Raw genomic sequence first — 23,071 nt, 5'->3', positions numbered from 1 at the left:
AGGTCAGACTTATTAAAATAAAATATAATAGCACATAATAATTTATCTAAAACCACACAAATCCACACATGTTAGAAAGGTTTAAATGTGTAAAACTAGAGCACATGCAAAATTTTTAACTGCAGAAAGTAATAATTCGGTAAATACATTGAATAACTACGATGAAAACTAGGAAATTAATCCTATACCCTCCTCCTTTGCATCCTTTATTTTTTTTTAATTAATAAAATGGTGAGATTAATAAATGTTATAAATGATTGCATAGTTAGTGGCAGAGAAAATAAAAACTAAAAAAATATAAATTATTCCAGTGCAGGAGATGAATCATGGGAACCATCTCAAAATCTAGAAATCAATGTAATGCACATCCGGAGCAACCTCTCAATATTATTTGAGACCCAGACAAAAAACGTAATAATGATATGGGAAATATACACAGTCAAAATGAAGTATCGCGAAAAGCACGTAATAATTTTAACTTGTAAGCCCTATATTGATACCACTTCTGAGTTTCTAGAGTATTTGATTTGTTGCAGATGACTTTAGAGGTGGCATAGTTTTTATTCAAGATAGCAACGTACTTATGATGGGGGAGAGATGGACTGTGGTTGTAAGCATTCCAGTTTGAGAGTATGCTGACTTTAGAAGACTTTAAATCACACGTAGCTGGAGTAAAAACAGCTGTGCGAAGGCAAGGTACACACATACTTCTCTTGATTGAAGAATAAAATAGTGCATGACTTGGAAAATGAAATGGCAGATTTATTTAAAACTTGTCTGATAAAATCAAACAAAAATGTGGTTTAATTGATACAAGACTTGATATTTTTAAGTTTTGGTTTAGCTACTACAGTGAGGATTATGTTAGTGCACATAAATCTATTAAAAAATTTGATGATAAAGAGCAGCATTTTATTAGTATAGTTAAAATGTAATAACCTATTTTAGGAACAGAAACGTAGTGGGCATGAATTACGAACAATAGTGCATATAAAAGCTGTATCAGCTGCTATGATAAATTATATTAGAACTTTTAATGATTTAACATTTAGTTTTCTCATAACGATTCCATTTATAAATAGCTATAAAATGAATTTTGAATAGCTATTAAGCAAAAAATAATTGTAATTTTGATTTTGTGAAATTCTTCAACAATATCTAAGTGGTTTTTGTTTCCTGTGTAAAGCACTTGATCATGTTTCATTTCTATTTTATTTTAAAATTTGTTTACATTATGAGATACCTTTTAAAATACTTCTGTTAATACACAGTTTAAGATTCTGTTATGCTACTATAGAATAAGGTGATAATAAGATCATTACTCTGAAATATCTGATAAATAATTCTGATAGAGCATCTCAAGCCTGATATTTGATTTTATATTTATTAAAATTAACTGTTAACGGTAATGTCTTTTGAAAATAAACTTATGGATGCTGGAATTGCAGCAAACCAAAAAAGAAATTCAGAAAAAAGTGCAGTAATAATACCTTTTCATGCTTAGTAAGACAAAGTATGTACTAGAGGATTGTGATGGCATGTATGTATAGAACAGGGAACTATGTTGGGTATCAACTACAGAATTTTCTGCTGAATTATTTCAGTGAATTAGCATAGCGCGATCATATAATTTTCATGTTGGAAAAGGAAATGTTCATCATTCTGAGGCTCATAATTTCCCATACTCAAAAACTCTACATTCAGTGTTTTTTGATGTACCAATGTTGTATCTTACTTTACTGCACGCCAGAAATGAGTGGTTGGGAGACGACACAGATGTGTGGAGGTAAGAGGGCAAGTATTTCATGGTCTTAACAGATACTTTTCCCACAGCAACAGCTTATAGGTGTAGACAACCAATTGTGTTTTATTTGGTGAGTAGATGATGGCACCAGAGAAATGAAAGCATGAGATGCAAATATTTAAATAAAAACTTGAGTTTTACAAAAAAATAAGAGTATGGCATAAGGTTTATACAATGAGATAAGAGTATAGAGGTTGTGAAATATAGTTTACGTAATTAATAATGAAGTGATAAACTTAATGTGTCATATGGACACCAGGAAATCTTAGTGTACAAAAACTCTCCACACAGCTCAACTTCACGACTTAGGTTGCGCAATAACGACATCATTTTTGTTAAAAAATATCTGAAGGTAATAAAATATCAGGATTGATGTTAAATGTTTCACCACTAGGAACATCCTTGGTCACAAAATCCACCCTGGATTGAAATATGAAGGCAGACTACGCTTCCAGTACCCAACTCCCTGCATGGTAGACTCTTTTCTACTCTGTTCAACTCTTCATCCATACCACCCTTTGTCTCCTGTACTCTCCTACAATATAAATGCATGCCCTTGCAATCCGCATGTCTGTGCCCAGGATTTTCCCTGTGTCTATGCAGGCTCTACCTGGGCCCAACTTAACATAATTTTAGTCTAGTTTTAAGAAAGAAGAGTTAATAATGGTTTAAATTGCTGCCATGGTTGTCCAATTTCTGAACAGTTACATGATGCATGCAAGCCTTCCCTGCATGGCTAATCCAAATACTGTAGAGGGAGAATACAGGACAGCTCGCTCGTTTTCGCGAGAAACCGACGGTGCTGCGCTCTCGCGGCTCGGCGTGATGACTACCCCTAGCTGCCGCGACCACGGCCGCGCCATACGAAAACCTCTGAAACTAAACTAGCTGAAGTACAAAGAGTAAACGTCAGAATTGAAAGGAATTATTATTAAATATTTTTTTTTTTAAATTCTATTGCCTTATAGAACGTAAAAATTTTCCCCAAGTCAAAATATTTCTTTTAGAAAAACATACTATCGTGAGTTGTAATATTTCCCACTTCCCGCTTTCATTGTTAACTAAATATGCCTTATTTCTTGGTTTGTTGAATTATAGTGATTTTATGCTTTGTTTTTTCTTATTATTTTCACACAATTCCTTTTCAGATAATGTATTTCCTCGCAAAAGCATCGTTTACACCTTTTATAAAACAATTGATTATGACATTAAAATATTTGTTTTACGATGAAAGTGGGAGAACCCGGAGTAAAGAAAACAAAAAAGCAAAAAAAGTCATGCACATGTAAATTGTATGGAATATCTAGCATAGCAGTGGTTATAAGGTATGATCGGGGAAAATAAACTTCTTGCTACCTATTTAGGTACAGCTGGATAAAATTTTACAAGCATATTCGTCTCTTGTATATTATTTGCCTTTTTCATTTACAATGGAAGTGAATCTTGTAAAACTTGTTCTAGCTCTGGTACCATTGTAATAATGCATTTATTTAAATATTATTATTTTAAAGTAACGAGGTATTAATACATATTTAATATTTATGGTAGCTTAAGATGGTGCAATTGTAAGTTCTAATTTTGGATTATATTGTTTATTTACATTGTGTCAAACGCTATGTACTTCTACGTATTTATGTCATACTGAAATTATGTATTTTTTCATCTCCCTTTAATTTTCATTATTATTTAAATGTCCATGTTGTTTAATTTCATAATATTGTGCTCAAATCTCCGTTAACTGTACATATTATTATACACGTATTATGCACTATATGAACAACTGTACTCATTATATTGCACATATAAAAAACTTTTAACCAATAGGCTGTTGAACGATAGCAAATCAATAGTATTAAGTGGCTAAAAAATTTGGATAATTTAATTAATTCATTAGATAATTCCCTAAATGAACGATGATTAGCAATGGAATGCTTTGAAAATTTTTACTTCCATTTTCCTTGAAAATATGCTGTTCATTGTTAACTATTTTTTACATCGAAAGCAACTAACTTTTCAGCAAATAAATTTACATCTGCATGGCCGCAAAGAATAGGAGGGTCAACACAATTTTTTTCAAAAGAATCTGTTGATTATACTAGGTGCAATGACGAGTTGAATTTAATACATTTTAGGCTTGGAATGCATGGCCGTGGGTGCTGTTATCACGCCGAGCCGCTAGGTAGCAGCGCTGACGCTCTTCGCCCGCGCGGCTGTGCTATTAGTATAGAGCTGTCCTGTATTCTTCCTCTACAGTATTTGGCTAATCCCAGCATGACTAGACGTCTAAGCTTCGGCCTGAGACACACCTAGGTCCTTCCCTTACCCGGACCTTCCTGCGAATACACTTACCTTTAGTTAGGTTAGGAGAAAAAATTGTTAGTTTTTTCAAAGGGTTATTTTGGGGAATGCTCCAGTTTTAGCAATCTTCTCAAATTTAAAATTAATTAAATGAATTTGGCGTTTGCCATATTACGGGATGTCGTAGGGATGAAAAACTAGTTCTCTTATCCTAGCAGTATTTTACATAACTTTATGCCAACATTTGGCTGAGGTTCATCCATGCTGTCACTTTATTAAATTCATTAAATGAATGTCACTTTTCAAGTCCTCTTACTACACATTACAGTATACATACTGTTCAATAGCATCTCAACAACACCTTTCCAGTTGCATGGCCCCCTCAATCGCCGGACGTAACACATCTGGACTTCTTGCATTGTTTGGAAACTTATCTGTGTAATTCTATGTTTAAAGATCAAAAAACACTGGTGCTGTCCCATCGTCAATCTGAAGGTCTTCAAATTTAAATGTTGAGTTTTTTCTTTTCAGAATTTTAGTGCGTGTGGTAAAGGGCGAGTTAAAATATACGTGGACATGCCCTGATACATACATTTTGTGGCCCATGAGCTATGCGTTTTCCACACCCTGTCTGTTTTTTTTCCCCCTAAATAACTCTGTCTGCAAAAACATTGCAGTTATTTCCTTACTAGTTTGTTCAGAATCCGACTGTTCTCTATTTCTTGTAGCCATGGCAGTTATACTTCTGGATCCCTACCAGATTTCATAATCACTGAGTTAAAATCTGTAAAACTTTCATATTGTAGGAATTTTATAAAATGTAAACACAGTTAAATGGAAACACATTTAAATGGAAAAAAAAAAACCTTGCGCTCTTGCAATCTTACACACTCGCACACTTTACCCACTCGTGCATTTGATCATTTGCGCACTTGTGCCGTTGCATATGCGCGGTTTTTTCTTGGGGGTGGTACGTCCCGCTATCCCCACTCCGAGGCCGTTGGTGCAGTTGGTGATCATTGGAGCAGCCTTGAACGGAGTAAACGTAGTGGCGTGTGGCTCAGGTTTAAACATGATTTGCTGTAGGCATAGGCTGGTCGCAGCGGTAGGGACCCGCCTGCGACTGAGGCCACCCCGACTTAAGGGAGTACTTGGGCAGAGGGCAACACAACAGAGTTTGAGCTTATTGTTGTACACCACGCCACCGGCCATCTTCGCAAGATAATATGTTCTTTCATGAACATATTATTATTTTAATTACTTGTGTAAATCAGTACTGTCAAAAAGTGTTATGCGAGTATTTTTTTATTATTTGAGATCTTACCCGCATTCTTACTATTCTCGATTATTTTTTGTTCAATAAAAAGATACTAATAATTTATCTCTATACATACCTAATAAGCAAGAAGTTTCACTTCTGTCACGCGTGGACTCTATGCACATTTTTTTTCCTTAGTAGATCTGTTTTATTTTTCTTAAAACTAAGGAGTTTGAAAAAACTACATCTGCAGTATGTAACATAAAGCAGTTTAAAATGGACACATTTACTAAATGAAAGTCATGCAGTACACCATAGATTTATACACATAAAAAAAATTAATTTTGCTTTTTTTTACAGGTGTATGTTTCTTATCATTGGGTTTTTCCAAAGTATGTTTACATTTTCTTCATCTTTTATTTTTACAGTACATAATTTGATATACTAAAATTCGTAGATATTTTGGTTAGTTGATGTAAAAAAAATACTATGTTTACTGTAAAAGGTGGGACATTGCTGAAAATATTACAAACTTAACCTGATTTCTCATTTGTTAACTCTTTGTGTGCCTAAAAAAATTGTAAATGGCATGAAAAAACTTAGTTACTCAAATGTTTGACAAGTTTAATGTAAATTATGATGCAATTCCTAAACATAAAAGAGCATCTCAAGCAATTTTTTTATGTATTTATTAATTGGGGATAAATCTCGTTGACAAAACAGACCAGGGATATGTGGATAGAAATCGGCCATGGCCTATTGTGAGGAACCATCCCGCAATTTTTTTGTAGTGTCTAGATATATCATGGAGACTGCAGTTAGAATGGCCAATCCGGGATTCGACTCCAGGTTCTGAGAATGTGAATTTAGTGTCTTAGCATTGCACCCCTTCATTCCTTATGCAAGTCTTAATTTTAACTCTGTAAAATAATCTACAACCAAAATTGATCCATTTAAGATTTTTAAAATATATAACAAAAAATAGAATACAAAATGTGCAAAAAAACAGAAAAAAATATAAATAATTAGCTTGTATGCTATTCATTAAAAGTGAAATAACTGTTATATGTGGTTTATATATATAACCTTCACCCATAACACATGAAATTAAAAAAAAAAATTCACCACCATTGTTATTAGTAACATTATCTGAAGTATGAAGTCAAAAATTCTGGAAACAATCTACTTTTCTTTTTAAATTGTTATTTTATTAAAGGTAGCAAATTTATTAGAAATTTATGGATGGAGTTCTATAGTTTCTAATGTGGTGTTGAATATTTTAAATAATATTACTATAGTTCCAGTCTACTGCCTCTCTTTCTTTAACACTGGTCATCCTAGGGACGTGCAGACTTGCCAACCTTTACGATTTTTTCGTAAAATGTACGAAAATCACGTCCATTTTACGATTGTACGAGGATATCTGCATTTTTTACGAATTTTAAGTACGAGACGTTTATTAAAACATGTATTTTCCGTCTGCCTTAAATGTTTTATTGTATGGTTTGTGAAAGCTGTTGCCATGTGTTGTTGCTGTGGAAACAAGTGCGGTAATTGAGTTATATTATTGGTCGAAGGCCAGCGAACCACGTAATTTGTTGTTCGATTGTATATCTTTCTTTATTGGCCGCCTGAGTTACATTGATGTGCTTACAACCAATCACGAACCAGTTTAAATAGCATTTTTAGTTTGGCAAGATGGTGTCGTGCATTAGCGTATCTTGTGATTTTTCGGTTAAAGTTGAGCCAATTTTGATTTTGTTTATTACAGGTTAGGAAACAAATTTATTGCATGTTTTTAATAAAAACGTGTTATGTGCACAATTAACGGAAGTGGAATCAAGTGAAGAAGAAAATGCCCCCGAAACATGATACGCATTATTCTCAGGCATTTCGCAATACATACACGCGGGATTTTCCGTGAATTCTTAAATCAGGCAAGGGAACACAGATCACATTTTTTTTCAGTGTGTAGATGCGACATCAACATTGGGCATAGCGGAAGATATGACATCAATTTCCACGTGAACTGTTCAAAACATCTCGCAAATGTTATAAGTGTCGCAGTCAGTTCAAAGGTTAGTGATTATTTCGCTAAAAATAACAGCACAGACATTGCTGTAATACGTGCAGAATGTATGTTTACAAACTTTTTGGTTGAACATAATATTCCTTTAAATGTTTCGGATCACGCCAGCCCGTTATTCAGAAAAATGTTTTCAAATTCTGAAGTAGCAAAAAAATTTGGTCGACTTTCAAACTTGCAAGGTTGCTTTCATTACCAGTACTCCAGGGAGCTTCTACTGGAAGTTAACTGATATCATTGTATATTGTAACAAAGGTACACACAGTTGATTTGTAGGGTACCACAAGGAACGAAGTTTTTTCTTTGATGTGTTACTAAGCAAAAATGTTTCCATAATGGTAAATAATGAGAATGATTGTTGGTCTGCAATGCTAATGTATGTTAAAACGATTACATAATTTCGATTAATAGAAAAAATGTGATATCATGAAAGTTTATTAATTTTTCAATTGCTGCGAGCAGTTTACACGTATTATATTATTTTTTATGTATTTTACTAATTGAGGGTTTCAAAAGTTGGCAAGTCTAGACGTGGCACAAAACTATTTAATAGAGAAAAAGAAAACTAAGGTTCCCTGTCATGTTCAGTATTCATTTCAGGCAAAAAAGTACTGAGATAGATACAAGCACAATCAGAAATTACAAAAATCCAAAGCCTAAACAAAATGTACATAAATACTGGGGCTGACATATGACATATGCATGAACGTAGTACTTATACAATTAAATACATTTGACGTCGTCCAGCCGAAGGCCACCCCAAAGCCCGACCTGCACCCGCCAGTATCCGACCCCGCTAACGGAACGCACCCCTAGCCATGGCCCACCCGAGTCAGGCAAGCCTTCTTTGCCAAGGTAGAATCAAGGGCTATGTCTAATTAGTTAAACACCTCGACCCCAGTTCACTAATAATCAAACATAAATTAATGACAACTCCACTATTATTAATTAAAACCCCCGCATAAGGAAAGTGCGACGCAGGAGTGCCCGAGTCACTCACGTGTGAACTTATCTTAATCAGTTTGTGAGTGCCTCCTTTGCTGCGGCCTTCAGCCTTAATTAATTATAGTGTTGTGTTGACGTAAATATTACCTCCCTGTTTTTTATGTGTAACTAGCCACTGGAGCAGTCAGCAAGTGATGAACAGTCTCTGGCGTGACTTAATATTTAAACTTAATTTACGTCAATTTGTTAATCATAATTATTAAATAGTATCTGCCAATCAGATTAAGTATTAATAATTAATGTGTGAATTTAGAGCTGCTCTCAGCTTATTATTAAAATAATTTCCGAATAACGGAGCTTTAGCAACTTTGGCGCGAGAGAACGCTGAGACCTTCCCTCGCGCCAAGGGCAAACGCCAGTACCGAGCGACTCGCAGACCGGGGCGGACGTGCGTTCCACGGGGAGCCATCATCCTTTGTCCACACCGAACAGTACTTCTGGTAAATATAGTCATTCAAACCAAATCTCTTTTATTCGTTACGTTAACTCCCCGTGCATCCCCGGTCCTTTTACGTTGTAGGGCCTAACCCAGCTGCTTAAGTTTTAAACTCCCCGCAAGAGACATTACGCGGGGTAGTCCACTTTACGGCACGGGCGGACTCCCGCTAACAGTGAACCTTCGCTAAGGTCGAGTGCACAGGCACCGACGACAACTACAAGTAAACTTTGTGTCTAGTTTAACTGCGGGCCGCGATTTCCACAAGTGAATCCGGACAGTGCCCAATTAACAATTTTCGGGATTGGCCGCCTCTAATCAAACTCCCCCTTAACCTCGACTAGCGCGAGGGCTTAACATAGTGACAGTGCGTCAGAGCACTCATATTAGACTAATTGTAACTTTGTAGGGTAATTCTTTGTGCGACGTGCAAGTGTAGTGCAAGTGTAATTTGTGACTAATAATTCATCTAATTAAACGGCCACTCCGCACCCCCCAGTGCGCGACGTGCCAATGACCATCTAAATCTCAAGTTCGTGTCTGTTATTGAATTGAGCATCCCTACACCAGCTAGGGCCCCCCTCCAACCACAAACTTCGCCGACGGTCCTAGCGGGCCACGCAGGGGCAACGCACCCACAAGACCCACATTTGGTTGGCCGCTGAGCTAACTTGGCGCCCTCCCAGAACGTAATTTCAATAAGAGCCAATTTCCAGCTAGGATACACGCCCGGTCTCGAACACGAGAACCCGGACGACGGCACATTGATACAAAATGTCAAGTACATAACCTATGCATAAACAATGCTTTGAACAACAGACAAAGTTACGTGGGATGGCCAGACTCGTCAAAACAAGTACAGAAAAACATACGATAACACGTCAGCCTTCAAAGCCACGACCCGGGGTATAACTGCCTATGGGAAACACAAATTCAAAAGCAAGGCGAATGCTGAAAGCTACAGCCCAAAGCTTCACAGCCAAAATAGGAATTTACTTAATCCTACCAAGTTACACAGTCTAAGAAAAACCAAATCTACTTATCCAGACATCATTTAGGAAGGTCGGGCACATAGGAAATGTAAGGAAAAGACTCGGCACTTCTCTCTTATCTGGACCTACAGACTCGCTGTCCCAAGCGAGTAAGGGCACGAAAGAAAAGGCATACAGTAATTATACTGTACCTACACAATACTCTAGCTTTCAGCTGTCCTCGGAGACCTGCTGGTCAGTGAATCCCGCGCCGTGCCAGACAACCAGAAGCACGCTAGAGTTGACATTCCAGTAAAGGAAAGGGAAAAGGGGGGGGGGAGGAGGAGAAGGCATACACATCACAGACTGGAAGGAAAAAGAAGGTGTTTGGCAGGTGGTTTATGTGAAGACCACAGGTGACAATGTTCACCAGTGTTATTTAAAATCAAAATATTCAAGCTGTATGTGAGCCATTTGCATAAACTGTGATTCTGTGAAATTGAATGTGTTGGGAAATTATTTTGACTTAGATTTGTTTAGGAATTTTTCTAATGATAGCTTCAAATTCAACTTCAACTGGAAAAGTGTTCAATACAGCCCTAATAAAATAAAGGACACTAAGATATATTTTACACTGAACTTGTGAGTCATTGTAGTGGTGTAATACATTAGTTGTGTTGAATTTCTAATATGCCTTCAGATGGTTTAAAAGTGGATGGTTTTTTTTTGTCCACAGGTTTTGGTGCCACCTACAGAAACTGCTAACTGCCCCATATTTGTGTTTAGTGATGGCAGGTCCAGAGATACTTTAGCTATGAAGTGTGTTATTCCTGACTTTGATAATGAGCTAAGAGATGACAGCTGTCAAAGTAATAATGATCTGGGAACTGATGACTTTGAATTTCTCTGAGGAGTGGGCTTATCATAAGAAAATTTTTTTTCTTATAAAACCCAATTTTTTTTTGTAGAAGCTAAAAATATATTTTGGAGATTTTACATTGAGAAGATTGAAATAGATCATTGCGTAAGTAATAAGTGAACATTTTGTTTGTGATAATGGTATATATATTTATTATCTTTAAATGTGTGCAGAAATAATCAGAGCAAACGTATGAAATTACAATTTAATCATAGCACATTTTAGTTTAGTGTAGCAATTTTAATCAGTAGGCAAGTCGTCATCATTTATATTGTCTATTGTAACAAGAACAGTAAAGTTCAACAATTAATTAGTTTGAGTCATCTGCAGTTAATCAATGCTTAAAAAAATTCTCACTTCTCACTGCAGATAAACATAATTTGGGTACATACAGCTAAAATATTTGAGTAAGCTTTGACACTGACTTACAGATTTACACAGCACATGATCATCCTCGCTAACATGAGCAGAACATTATTTCATGTAGACCTAATGTGTAAATTATCTTCTATGACGTCTATATCATCTTTGCATGTTAGATGTTCTCTGTGGTAAAATACTAATGTTAGCTGCAAGTAAGGCCCATTTTTTGATTAATATAATGTTATTTAGGTAACTTTAACCTTATGGTATTATGTTTTTGCTAGAGTTTATATTATGTTAAAATATTTTGATTCAGGAAAATGGACAGAAAGAATGTGAAACCACAGGCTTCACCTCTGCAGTCACTTTCCTGAGGATACAAAACACTAGTGCTTCAACACTAAACTAAGTTTGTGGCATTAAACGTTAGACAGTCGCTGCACTTATTTCAGGAATAAGCGGGAAGGTGACTCTTGATGTAAGTTCAAGTCCCTGAGAAGTTTGATACTGCAAATACTGAGTTCAGGGTGCCCCTTTAATGTCCTTGCCTCCTGTGCATTCCATTGTTAGGAGGAGAAATTAGTAATGAATCAAATTCTAACTTTGAAGCTCTATACAAATATATTGGAATCCTATTAAAATTATCTCTTGTGAAATATCGTTTTTCTTTGTGACTTGGTCAAATTAAAAAAAAAACAGTAACCGATCATACTACGTAGGAGTCCGGGTATTTACTTACAATGCTTTTTCAAATTATATTCGGTTTATCAGTTAATATAATTATCTATGCCCATCTTGCTTAAATACACTAACAAACTATGAATTAAGTATATTTTGATCAAGATGAAATGGCCTTGTGTGGTGACAATGTTCAAGTGATCAGTTTGCATACTAATTTGGTGCAGCTCTCCGTACCCTCTTTCAGTGCCTTAATCTTTATATCTCCTGGAAATTAGCACATCTTACATCTATTATAACATGCTTCAGTTGTTCAAGCCTTCACTTAGCTCTACAGTTCTCAAAAATGTAGTTCTCTAATTCTAAGTTAATCATACCACCATCTTCTGCCCATATGAACATTTGGTTTCAAATGCTTTATTTCATTTTCAGAGATAACATTGATCTGTGTTTTACTTGCATTTAAAGAGCTGCACTTCATTCAATAATTTTATTTTTCCAAAAGGTTTTTTTTTATAATTTGTTATTTGCTAGAGTTAAATCAATTTTTCTTTTGCAGAAACATTGTAATTTGCCAATTTATTAGTTATTGCATACTTCGATTTCATTACTTTCATCTAACAAGCGGAAGGTGTGAGTCAGGGCTCACCGATTTGGCTTAAATTGTGAGTATTCAGCATCCTAAAATATCTTGCCTGAGTGGGCCCTAGGAAGCGAGAAAAGGTTCTTTAAAGATTTTAAAGAGAGTTTGAGGGATATTTTTTCATGAATTCTTGAGTAAGTGGCATGGCACAGTGATCAAGCGCACTGTCTGGCAATCTGCTGGCTTGGTTTCGATACCCAATTGCTTCCTAGGGCTCACTCAGGCGAGTTTTTTTAGGACGTTGAAAGGGGCACCTACCTGCTTCTGCTCACACAAAGCCAAATCGGACCTCCCCTTGTAATTTTTTTGATTCAGTCTCCGCTTGGCTGCCAAGTGGGGAAGTGTAAATTTTCTTAACCTGCTTCTGAATTGTTTAAGCTATGTTTAATGAATAAGTTAGTTTGTAAGGAGTCTTCCGTTAAGCCTGCTGACGTAAATTTTGAAGACTTAAATTATTATCAGTGTACAAAATTATTTATTTTCATACTTTGCTGCTTATTTATGTCAACATTGTTTTCAGATTCTCTACCGATTCTGCCATAGTTACCAGATAATATTAACTCAACGTATAGAATAAACAGGCTAGAAACTGCAAGCCTTGTCTTACTTCTTTCTGTTGTTTTTAATACACGTTTTACTGGATTCTGATTTTTATACTGGATGTGTTTAATCCTTTTCTCTATTTTTAACATTTTGTTAGTATCAACATTATCATAGACTGTGAAGACAAGACAGTTGTAAATAATTTATAATGAATGAACAATGTATTTATGCAATTTTTTTGAAAAAAAAAAACATTTATATTTGGTTTTAATCACTATTACTGAAGATTGTGGATAGACAGCAACTTTAAATTTTGTTTTTTTTAACAAGAGCTTTTTAAAATGTGTACTGAATTTAAATTATGTATAGCATAACTTCACCTAACCAAGTTAATTGGGGATATCACATGCTCAAATTTTCTGTTATGCTTTAGAAAAAGCTTTTGTGATAACTCATGATGACAATAGTCCAGTGGCCACCTATGATTTATCAGCCTACAAAGATGCAGCATCTTATAGCCACGAATCACAAATACCGTTAATTATGCCCAAAGTCTTAAATAAACCAAAATGTACTTTTATTAGATGTAAAGCTCTAACTTTTGTTTGCAGTTTGAGGCCAAGCCCTGAGTTTGACATTTGTAAAAATGTAATTATGATGTTGCCATGCAAATAAAAGATATCAGTCAGTGATTTTGCAGTACTTCTAAATAGGTAACTTACACATTGTCATTTAAAATATTAAAATTTGTAAAATCTGGAAAAAAATTAAATTATATTGCTCATACTAAAATTTATCTAGAATATGAATGAATGTATCCTGTGTATTTTATAATTTTTGCATTCTGTTGAGCGTAATTTACTTGTAATTACTAGAACATAAATTTAAAAATTATATTTATGATTGACTTATATTTTAAGAAAATTTCTGGTCAATTATTCTGTACGAATTATTACTTTACAAATAATTCTGAGTTTGAAAATTTTTCGGTATTATTGTTAAATGTGATGTTTTAACATCATTATCATAGTGACTTGTTACATTTGTTTGTGTGTATTATAGTATATACATATGAGAATTTTGTTTGTGACCTTGGTTTTTTTCAAAGACATTTAATGCTACACTTTATAGAACATTATATGCATTGTAAATGCTTCATTATATTTCAGTCAAACAGTCAAAATTCACCCCAAATATTTTTAATTTTAAGGTGGTGTACTTAAATTGAAGTAATTATGCAGTGTAATAAATCAGGATGAGACTGAGAATTACTATAGATAAGTTGAATTTTTATGATTTTGTAAATTATAAGATTAAATTATAATTCCTTACCTTAATGTAAATTGTATTATTTTTATTAAACCACCTGCAAATGCTACCAAAAATCTTTGTAATGTATTTTTTGTGAATACCTAATTTATCACTCGTTAAATCCAAGTTGCTTAAAATAAGTGTGAGCAAGCGAGAGTGTGATAGAATATTAAATAGCAAGTGAAAGAAAGATAACAATCTCGTTTCCTTTGATATGTAGATTTGAGAGAAATCTGAGACTAATTTTGTCATTACATGTCTGCTAGTACATTATGTCTACTCAAATTCTGAAATAAATTTCCTGGGTAGTTCCAGGTTTTTCAGAAATTAATTTACAATTTTCTAGACTTAACATATTTTCCACCCAGTTTAATGTGTTCTTTTAAAGGATAACTTCCCTGTGTGACCTGGTATGGAAATTTTTGAACACTAGCTTTAGTAGAAAAATTACTAACACACATTAATAGAAACTGATAGTAACATATTAGTAAATAAAACATCACAACAAGAAAACTAATGTTATCAGCAATACAAAAACATTGAGGTTAATTTACATTACATAACTTTGTTACTGCCTTGTGTGGTTAAAGAAACTTTATATAAATTTTGTTATCAAAGTTCTGGAAGCTTGTTTGCATTTCTATCACAAAAACTCATTTCATGTTTCTTGGCTGTCAAGATCATACAAATTTTGAGAATTTTGAAATGTCAGGTAAAATTAATAAATATTTTCTGAAAGAAATGCAAACCATTTCTTGAAGTAGCCAGTGGCATTGCAGTTAATCCTAAAAAGTTTCATTTCTGCAATAAATTAAATTCTCCTTATTTGTACAACCCAAAAAGGTTAAAAATGTAACTTTGGCAGCTAATTATGCAAAAAGTATGCAACTATATATATTTTTCATTTCGTGAAAGTTAAACGATTGAAAATGTCTAAAAGTTGATCAGTGATTAATATAAATCTAAAATCATGACCTGGAACGGGACATACGCCCTTAAGAGGGTGAAACTAACACTATTCTCAGAGGCACACGAGGGAGAAACATTTAAAAAAGACTTGGTTCTAACAATAGGAACTAGAAAAGTGATAGTATTTGAAGTGAGAATAAAAAAAAATGTTTCCCTAAAGTTTACCCTTTTTATTGTTAAGATTTTCATTATTTTCTTTTGATCATATTAGAAATTACAATGATCAGAATTAATTATGGGCCCGGGCCCTTAGAAGTTATCAATTGCCAATATATTATAAATTTTACAAACTTTACAATCAGGTTTCACAATATAATAACATTAATAAATTTAATTAATAAGTTGAAACATTTGTTAGTCCAACCAGTGAGGGACTATATATAATGTGTTTTCACAATATTTAATCATTGACTGTTTGTTCACTGACGGTGACTAGAAGTGGGGGAGGTACTCGCAGCATTCACTCCAGAGGGATGGGCTTGAGGCAGAGAAAAGCCTGTGCTCTAGCACCATCTCTTCAATTAATTCTTGCACAAATCTTGCTCTAAATCTTGGACGAATTCTTGGATTAATTCTCGCATTAATTCTTGGATTAAATCTTGGACTAATTCTCGCACCCCACTGGAACCAAAAAAGTGATCCAGTGGTCAAGAAAAGAAAATAAGTTGAGAAGTTAGGGCAAAAGTTTAAATGGGGAGGCGACTATAGCCAAAAGGACGTTGAATTTTCCACTTGCCAGTCTGGGGGTGGAATGAAGAGAATCACTCCCTCGGAAGAGGCTGCACGAGTGCTTAAGGAGAGGGGGAAACTGCCTCTGATTGGCTGGAAATAGCACGCGGAGGGCTCACTCCGCCGACCAAAAGAAAAATATAACGAAGATGGTTAGTAGCCTAAATTAAAGGGGCATCTGAGATTAATCATGCTCTGAAGACAATGTGCTCTGTCAAGGAACAGGTGGAACTGACTTGGTGTTAGTACGCAAGAGTTCCGCGAGGCTGAACTAGCGTAAGCCTGGTCCTTATGGGACCAACTGGTGCGCGCTCTGTCGAGCTAAAAATGAACTAGGGAGAGGAGAGATGACCGCCGCTAGAGTTCTTGGAACTAAAGTTAAGTAGTTGTCTTTTTCACAGCGAAATGATGGAAGCAGGCCTTTCGCCGGTGAGCGAGATGTCCTTGAGGAGGCGAGGTTAATGGCCCAGGTCGTTGCACTGAGCGGTGTTCCTGGAAAAGATGGGGGGGGGGGGGGGGGGGGGTTATGCTAGCTTGTGAGAAATATCTTATGCCGGGTGCCGATATGTGCCAGACAGCCCTGGAACATTAGAATGGTGCATGACTGGAGCTGCCAACCTAAGCTGAGCTCTAGGAAGTGAGTTGTCCTGTGAGGATGCTGAGAAAAGTGGTCCCTGCCACGAAGTCGGACACTGTTTCTGGTCGCGTTCGTGACCCGAGGCAGGGAGAAAAATGAGGCTAATACTAGCATAGGCGAAATCACATCAGGGTATAGGTTGAAGCATTGGGAAAGCGTTGCGGGACTCTAGTAGGAAAGATTTTATCGGGATGAACGATGGTCTAACAAAGTTTATGTTGAGAATGTAGGAGAAAAACAAATTTGTGCCAAATATTTCAAATTTACAGCACAACTTCTAGTTACGTTAAATACACTTGACATGTCCATTCTTAACTTCACCAGTTATACGATTGCGGTGTAGAGTAGTAACGAGTTACACTATAACATAAATAAATTAATAAATGTGCAGTTTATTTTCATGGCTACTTATAAAAACAAATCATAAGAAAATGACAAATCACAAAACTTACAGTTTAAGTGTTCTTTGTAATATACTAGTAATTGCATTTTATAAATTGTAAAGTTTACTGTACAGAATTTTTGAACAGGAACCAGAAATATGTGGTATTGACATTCTCAGCAATAAAGATTGCGATGCTGCACAGTAAACTCTTAATTTACTGTGTTCTGGCATCAGCTTCTAAAAGTATTTGTTTGTTTGTCACAAACATAAACATAAATGGTGTTGGGATTAGCTGATTACATTCACTTCTATAGATACTGACACTCCCACTGCATCTTTTATTTTGAAAATAAATATTCCCACCCTATCATAGCTATAAAATAGTTATCTTCCATATCATAACTCTTCACATGTGCAAAGTCATCAAATGCATAAATTGTTAAACATTAATTACAGTATCGATGAAGAACAGCAAATGTCCAGAGACATCAATGAATATCTGGGTATTTCCCATATTTTTCCCGATACCTAATATTCTTGGGAAATTCCAGGTTTTCTAGAATTTTACGATCAATTGTCACCCTATTGTTGCCAAATTTATGTTAAACATTGCTGAGCTATCCAAAGACATATTAACAGTAAAAGCAAGTTGCGAAACAGTTTAGTAATAAATCATTGGTAAGATGATTTTGCTTAGACTTATGTTGAAGTAAGGTTGATATGATCACATATGTTGGAGTTGCTTGGCTTCTGGGTTTTAGCCATGTCAAAAGTGAAAATTTCACAGATGTTTCGGTGACCTTAACAGTTGCCATCATCAGGGTAGCAGTTACCTAGATACTGTTTATAAGGCCAAAATTTTGAAAGTGGTAAGCATAAGCCTGTTTAATTTTGTTATATAGTTGGAGTATGCTGATTTTATAACTGCCATTTAGTGTATTCCAGGATGCACCTATTTCATTTTACTTTATATTATGACATGTTTAGATTTCCACTTTATTTAAATTTGGTTATGTGCACTGAAAAATGATCAAACTTTCCAATGTTTCACCTCATTACAGATATCTACATTATTTTCAAATTTTTGAAACAATTGAATTTTTATTTTAAATGTATAATACAGGTATCAAAATTATTTTCTTACATATTAGTTTGGAATGTTCATTATGTTTAGTAGGTTTGACACGTAAATTTGATTGTGCTGGGAATTTTGTTTTCTTCATGTAATGTTTATTTGTTGAGAAATGGCGGCCATGTGGAGGGTTTCATAGATATAACAACAATTAATAACATTCTTCGAACTACACACTTCAACAAACCGCTGGCTGGCTGGCTGTCTGTCTGTCTGCAGTTTTTTTACTGGCTTTTCACCCTAAGAGAACCTGAGTTGATGATAGTATTACGATTCGTAATGTGGGGAGAACTGGGTTCGTAAGGGATAGCCCAATTAAGTTTTATTGATTACTAATATTTACATTAATAACAAATAATTGACTTAAAAAATGTCCAAACACAAATCACTACCACTTAAGAATTTTTTTTCTCAAGTCACTCAACGTATGTCAAGTTTCGCAGTTTGCACTCCTCACTGGAGCTAGGCTCAACAGTAGTTCGCCCCCTTATCTCGTGCCTGTCCACACACACAGTCTTGCGTCACTCAGTCGCAGCACTCTCACGATTCAGTCGAACTCCGCGTCATGCCACACTCGGGAAAGGGGGAAGTGGGGAGGGGATCTTTCACTCTCTTCGCTGATGTCGCACTTCCCTTCGCTCATGGAACTCTCAGGACTCTGGAACTGTCACGGGACTCGCTCAGAATCCACTTGGAACTTCTGCAGAGGCTGATGCTGCTGCTTAAGTACTCGTGGGTCGTCTTACCAGAACCGACGAGAGCAGCTGTGACAAGTTTTTATTTATTTTTTATTAAATTGGTTAAATTGACAGGAACATGTTTATCCTACTCCAATATGCTTGCTATGGTCGGCAACTGTGTTGATTAGTTTTCTTATAACAGTCTATGTATTGTATGTAGTTAAGAATTCTTTCTTTTCTTCTGCTATACAAACATTTATGCCCACTTTTATACCCATGGGTATAGCAGAAGGTATAGCAGAAAATGGGTATCCTGTGAGGTGGGCTTAAGGAATCACTAAGGCAGTTTGGTCCAGCAGTTAAAAGTATCTGACTACTACACTGGCGACTAAAGTTCAGCCCCACATTGACTACTTTTTTTTTCATTGATAACATGAATATTCATGTTTATTTATTGAGAATACAAGAAATAAAAAATATATTAATTACAGCATGAAATTTTATGCAGCTGGCCATTAACAGTTCCCAGTTAGTTCTTCGAACAAGGCACCTACCCACAGGACAAAAGGGTCTTCGTGAAGGGTAGGAGGTGTGTGGGGAAAAGTAGGCATTTAAGGTGTTGTGTTACTAAAGACATCTCTTTATTGTGCTTCCTAGCTTGCCGCCATTACAAGATAACTCCTTCCGCAGGGCATGCAACCTCTGCACTCCATAAGTCTCTTACAGAACATCTCTCCTTTCCTAATATTTAAATTATAATGTTTTAGACACAAACAGAACAAAATCTTAAGATAACACCTTACAAAAACTGTCCCTCAGTTACAATAGTGTTCACCAAGCCTTAACTTCAACATCTATACATACATTTGTTTACATATAATCTTTCAACCAATTGGGTTTCTTTATACAGTGTTTGTCTTTCCTGTCTCCCTGCTTCACCTCACCGTGTCCTTGTTTACCAGCACCCATATTGTTATTGTCAGACAAGCCCTTGAAACCCTCTCTCAGTAAATCTGATTTTGAATCAGAATCTTGTGTAACATGACTTTCCCTCACCACTTCTTCTTGCTGAATGTCTTCGTCTCCAACTGCTTTCTCTTCCTTCTTGTGTGAAGGTATGCAGGCTTAGGCTTTTACATCTTCCATAGGTGCAACACTAGTGATGTCACTGGTGAATAGTTGAGGGACCTTGTTGACATAATCTCCTTCGCTTCCATTCTTGGTCTTATAGAAAGGTGCCGGAATCAGAAACCATCGATTTTGTCTGTATTTACCTCCATCAGTTTCTATGACGTAGGAACGTGGCTGTGGACCAATTTGCACAATGGTGCCATACCTTCTTAGGTCCATGACCCAAACCTTGTCACCCTGCTGAAAATCAAGTAAATGTCGGACTCTGTGTCTCCTGTCATAGTGAGCCGCCTGTTTCTCTTTTGCGAGCATTTCTCTAGCGTGTGCCAAACGAGGTTGTACCACCTCCTCCAGCACTGATGGAAGAACCGGAAGTGTAGATCGCAGTCTACGATTCATCAGCATCTCCGCCGGGCTGAAACCACAATCCAAGTGTGTGGTTCGATACGACAAAAGGCCCAAAGAGATATCCTCGTTCTTCTTCAGTAGACTCTTAGCAATCTTCACAGCTGCCTCCACACAGCCATTGGACTGAGGGTAATGTGGAGAAGATGTAAACACTTGGAACTTATAGGTGTTTGCAAAGCTTTGAAAGTTTCTTGAAACAAATTGTGTACCATTTTCACACCGTACTATTTACAGTTTGCCAAAACGTGCAAAAATTTCTTTTAATCCACTTATCACTGCGACATCCGTCAAACGAGATGGATATATTTCAAAATATCTTGAGTAATAGTCCGTGACAATTAGGTACCATGTGTCACATTTAAACAGATCTACTGCGACGACTTGCCATGGGCGAGATGGCCTTTCTGCTTGGACAAAGGGTTGCCTGGGGTTTTGTCTCTCTTGCACACAACTTGGGCAGTTCCTAATCAAGTTTTCTAGTTGTTAGGATAATCCAAACCACCATACAGACATTTTTGTTCTTTCTCTACATCTCACTATGCCCAGATGACCTGCATGAATACATTCCTGACAGTGTAGTTGAAGTGATGCTGGGATGACCAATCGAGTGCCTTTGAGCAAGAAAGAGTCTGCATAGGTTATGTCATTTTTATATTGCCAATAAGGTAGCATGTACTCTGGGACCTCATTTTTCTCGGGCCAACCTTGCACGCAATAGGACTGCAATTGTTTGCAAATCTTTTCTTTGTCTTGCTCTGCCTGAATAGTAAGCAGGAAATGATCACTTATGGGACAGTTAGAGATGATCTGGTGGACAAATGCTTCTACTTCTCTCTCCAGATCTACCTTTGTTCCATGTTGGTTGTCCTCACCCAGAGGACCCCTCGACAAACAATCTGCCACTGCAAGCTGTTTGCCTGGAATGTACCGAACTGTGTAAGAATATCTCATCAATCTTAGACAGAATCTCTGCAAACGAGGTGTTAACTCATCAATGTGTTTTGTCTGCAAGATTTGAACAAGTGGTTTGTGGTCAGTTTCGAGCGTTACTCGTAGTCCCAAAATGTACTGCTGAAATCTGTCCGCACACCATGTGAGAGCTAATGCATCTTTCTCCACTTGGGAATAATGCTGTTCTGTATTGAAAAGTATACGAGATGCATATCCTACAACTTCCCATTTCCCCTCTCGTTCCTGCATGAGGCACCCTCCTAAGCATCTAGAGCTAGCATCTGTACTTACAATGATCGAAGCTGTGGCATCAAAATACGCCAGTGTGGGTGCTTGACTTAACAGTCTCTTAGCTTCTGCAAATGCTTCTTGCTGTGGTGTCTCCCATGCAAATGCCACATTCTCCTTCAGGACAAACAACGGCATAAGCAATCCAGACTTCTCAGGGAGGAATCTGGAAGAAAAATTGACAAGGCCCAGACCTTTGTTTTGGTTGAGGGCACTGGAAATTTTTGAATAGCCTGAATTCTGTCTGGGTCCACTGAAACCCCCGCATCACTAATGACATGACCTAGATATTTCACTTGGGTTACTCCAAAAACACACTTACTAGAGTTAGGGAAATACCTGCAGCTTCACGTTTGTGAAGTACTTGTCTCAAGATCCTATCATGTTCTTGTATACTTGATGCAAAAATCAAAATGTTACCTACATGGAAAGTAGTACCCTCTATACCTTCCAGCAACATAGCTATTCTGCTAGAAAAATATTCACGTGCACAGGATATGCCAAAGGGTAGCCTCTTGAAATAAAATCTTCCAAATGTAGTTATGAATGTTGTGAGGAATTGACTATGCTTCTCCAATGGAACTTGATAAAAGCCAGAATTAGTGTCTAACTTTGAAAAGTACTTTGCCCCCGCTAATTGCGACAGTGTAACTTCCACGCTGTGAATGGGGAAATGTGGCCTCTGAACACACTTGTTCAGCTAAGAATAATCACCACAAATACGGACAGTGTCTCCTTTAGGAACTACTATAGGTGCAACCCATTCTGTGGGCTCCATGACACGCTCTATGATATCCAACTTCAGCAGGCGATCTAACTCTGCGTTGAGTTTACGCAATAGAGGTATGGCCACAACTCTAGGAGTTGGTTGAACAAAGGGAGTGCAATTATCCTTCAGGACTATTTTAATATCCCCTATGAATCTCCCCAACTGTTGAAAAAGACCTGGAAACTCTTTTTGCGGATCTATCTGTGACTTTGAGGGAGATGTTATGTTAACAATGTGATTATCGCTCCCTTCCACTGAACACTTGGTCTCGAGTTCTGGCGTGGATGCATAATGAATACTGTTTGTGACCAAGCCTGGAATACGTACATGTTTTTCACAATCTGCAACTTTACGAGCCCTGCTCAACCCAGAAGAGGAGTTTGAAGATTAGACAAAACAAATACTTTGCTGTTGTGTTTAATCCCCCTGTGCTCTAATTGTAGCTGTAAGAAGCCCAAAACCCCCAAATCCTTACCATCCGGTCCCTTCAGTCTGTCTTTACAGGGGACCACAAAGTCTCTGTACGAAACCAGTAGCATGCTGCCAGGAATGCATGTAACATCTGCACCCGTATCTATAAGAAAATTAAATTTCCGCTCAAAGTTTACAATCTTAATGTTCACTTTCCATGGGCTATGCTCTTGTTTAACATTGAATTGCAGGTTAGCCCCCCTATG

At 36.5% G+C, this 23,071-nt stretch overlaps 1 protein-coding gene across 4 annotated transcripts in view; it reads left to right on the top strand.

Annotated features, from left to right (window-relative positions):
* Positions 1-14,389, top strand: part of LOC134529484 (cysteine protease ATG4D) — a 95,029-nt gene extending 80,640 nt beyond the window's left edge. For 2 of the 4 annotated variants that reach the window (XM_063363618.1, XM_063363619.1), the window contains one exon: positions 10,595-14,389. In XM_063363618.1, the coding sequence (XP_063219688.1) occupies positions 10,595-10,768 (174 nt within the window). In that variant the 3' untranslated portion in view covers positions 10,769-14,389. Of the gene's footprint in view, positions 1-536; positions 697-10,594 lie in introns of all 4 variants that reach the window. The other 2 variants (XR_010074610.1, XR_010074611.1) reach the window with 2 other exon arrangements.
* The last annotated feature ends 8,682 nt before the right edge of the window (positions 14,390-23,071 follow it).

The sequence above is a fragment of the Bacillus rossius genome, chromosome 2, assembly GCF_032445375.1.
Source record: "Bacillus rossius redtenbacheri isolate Brsri chromosome 2, Brsri_v3, whole genome shotgun sequence".
NCBI lineage: Eukaryota > Metazoa > Arthropoda > Insecta > Phasmatodea > Bacillidae > Bacillus > Bacillus rossius.
This window is presented reverse-complemented; position numbering and strand designations above follow the sequence as displayed.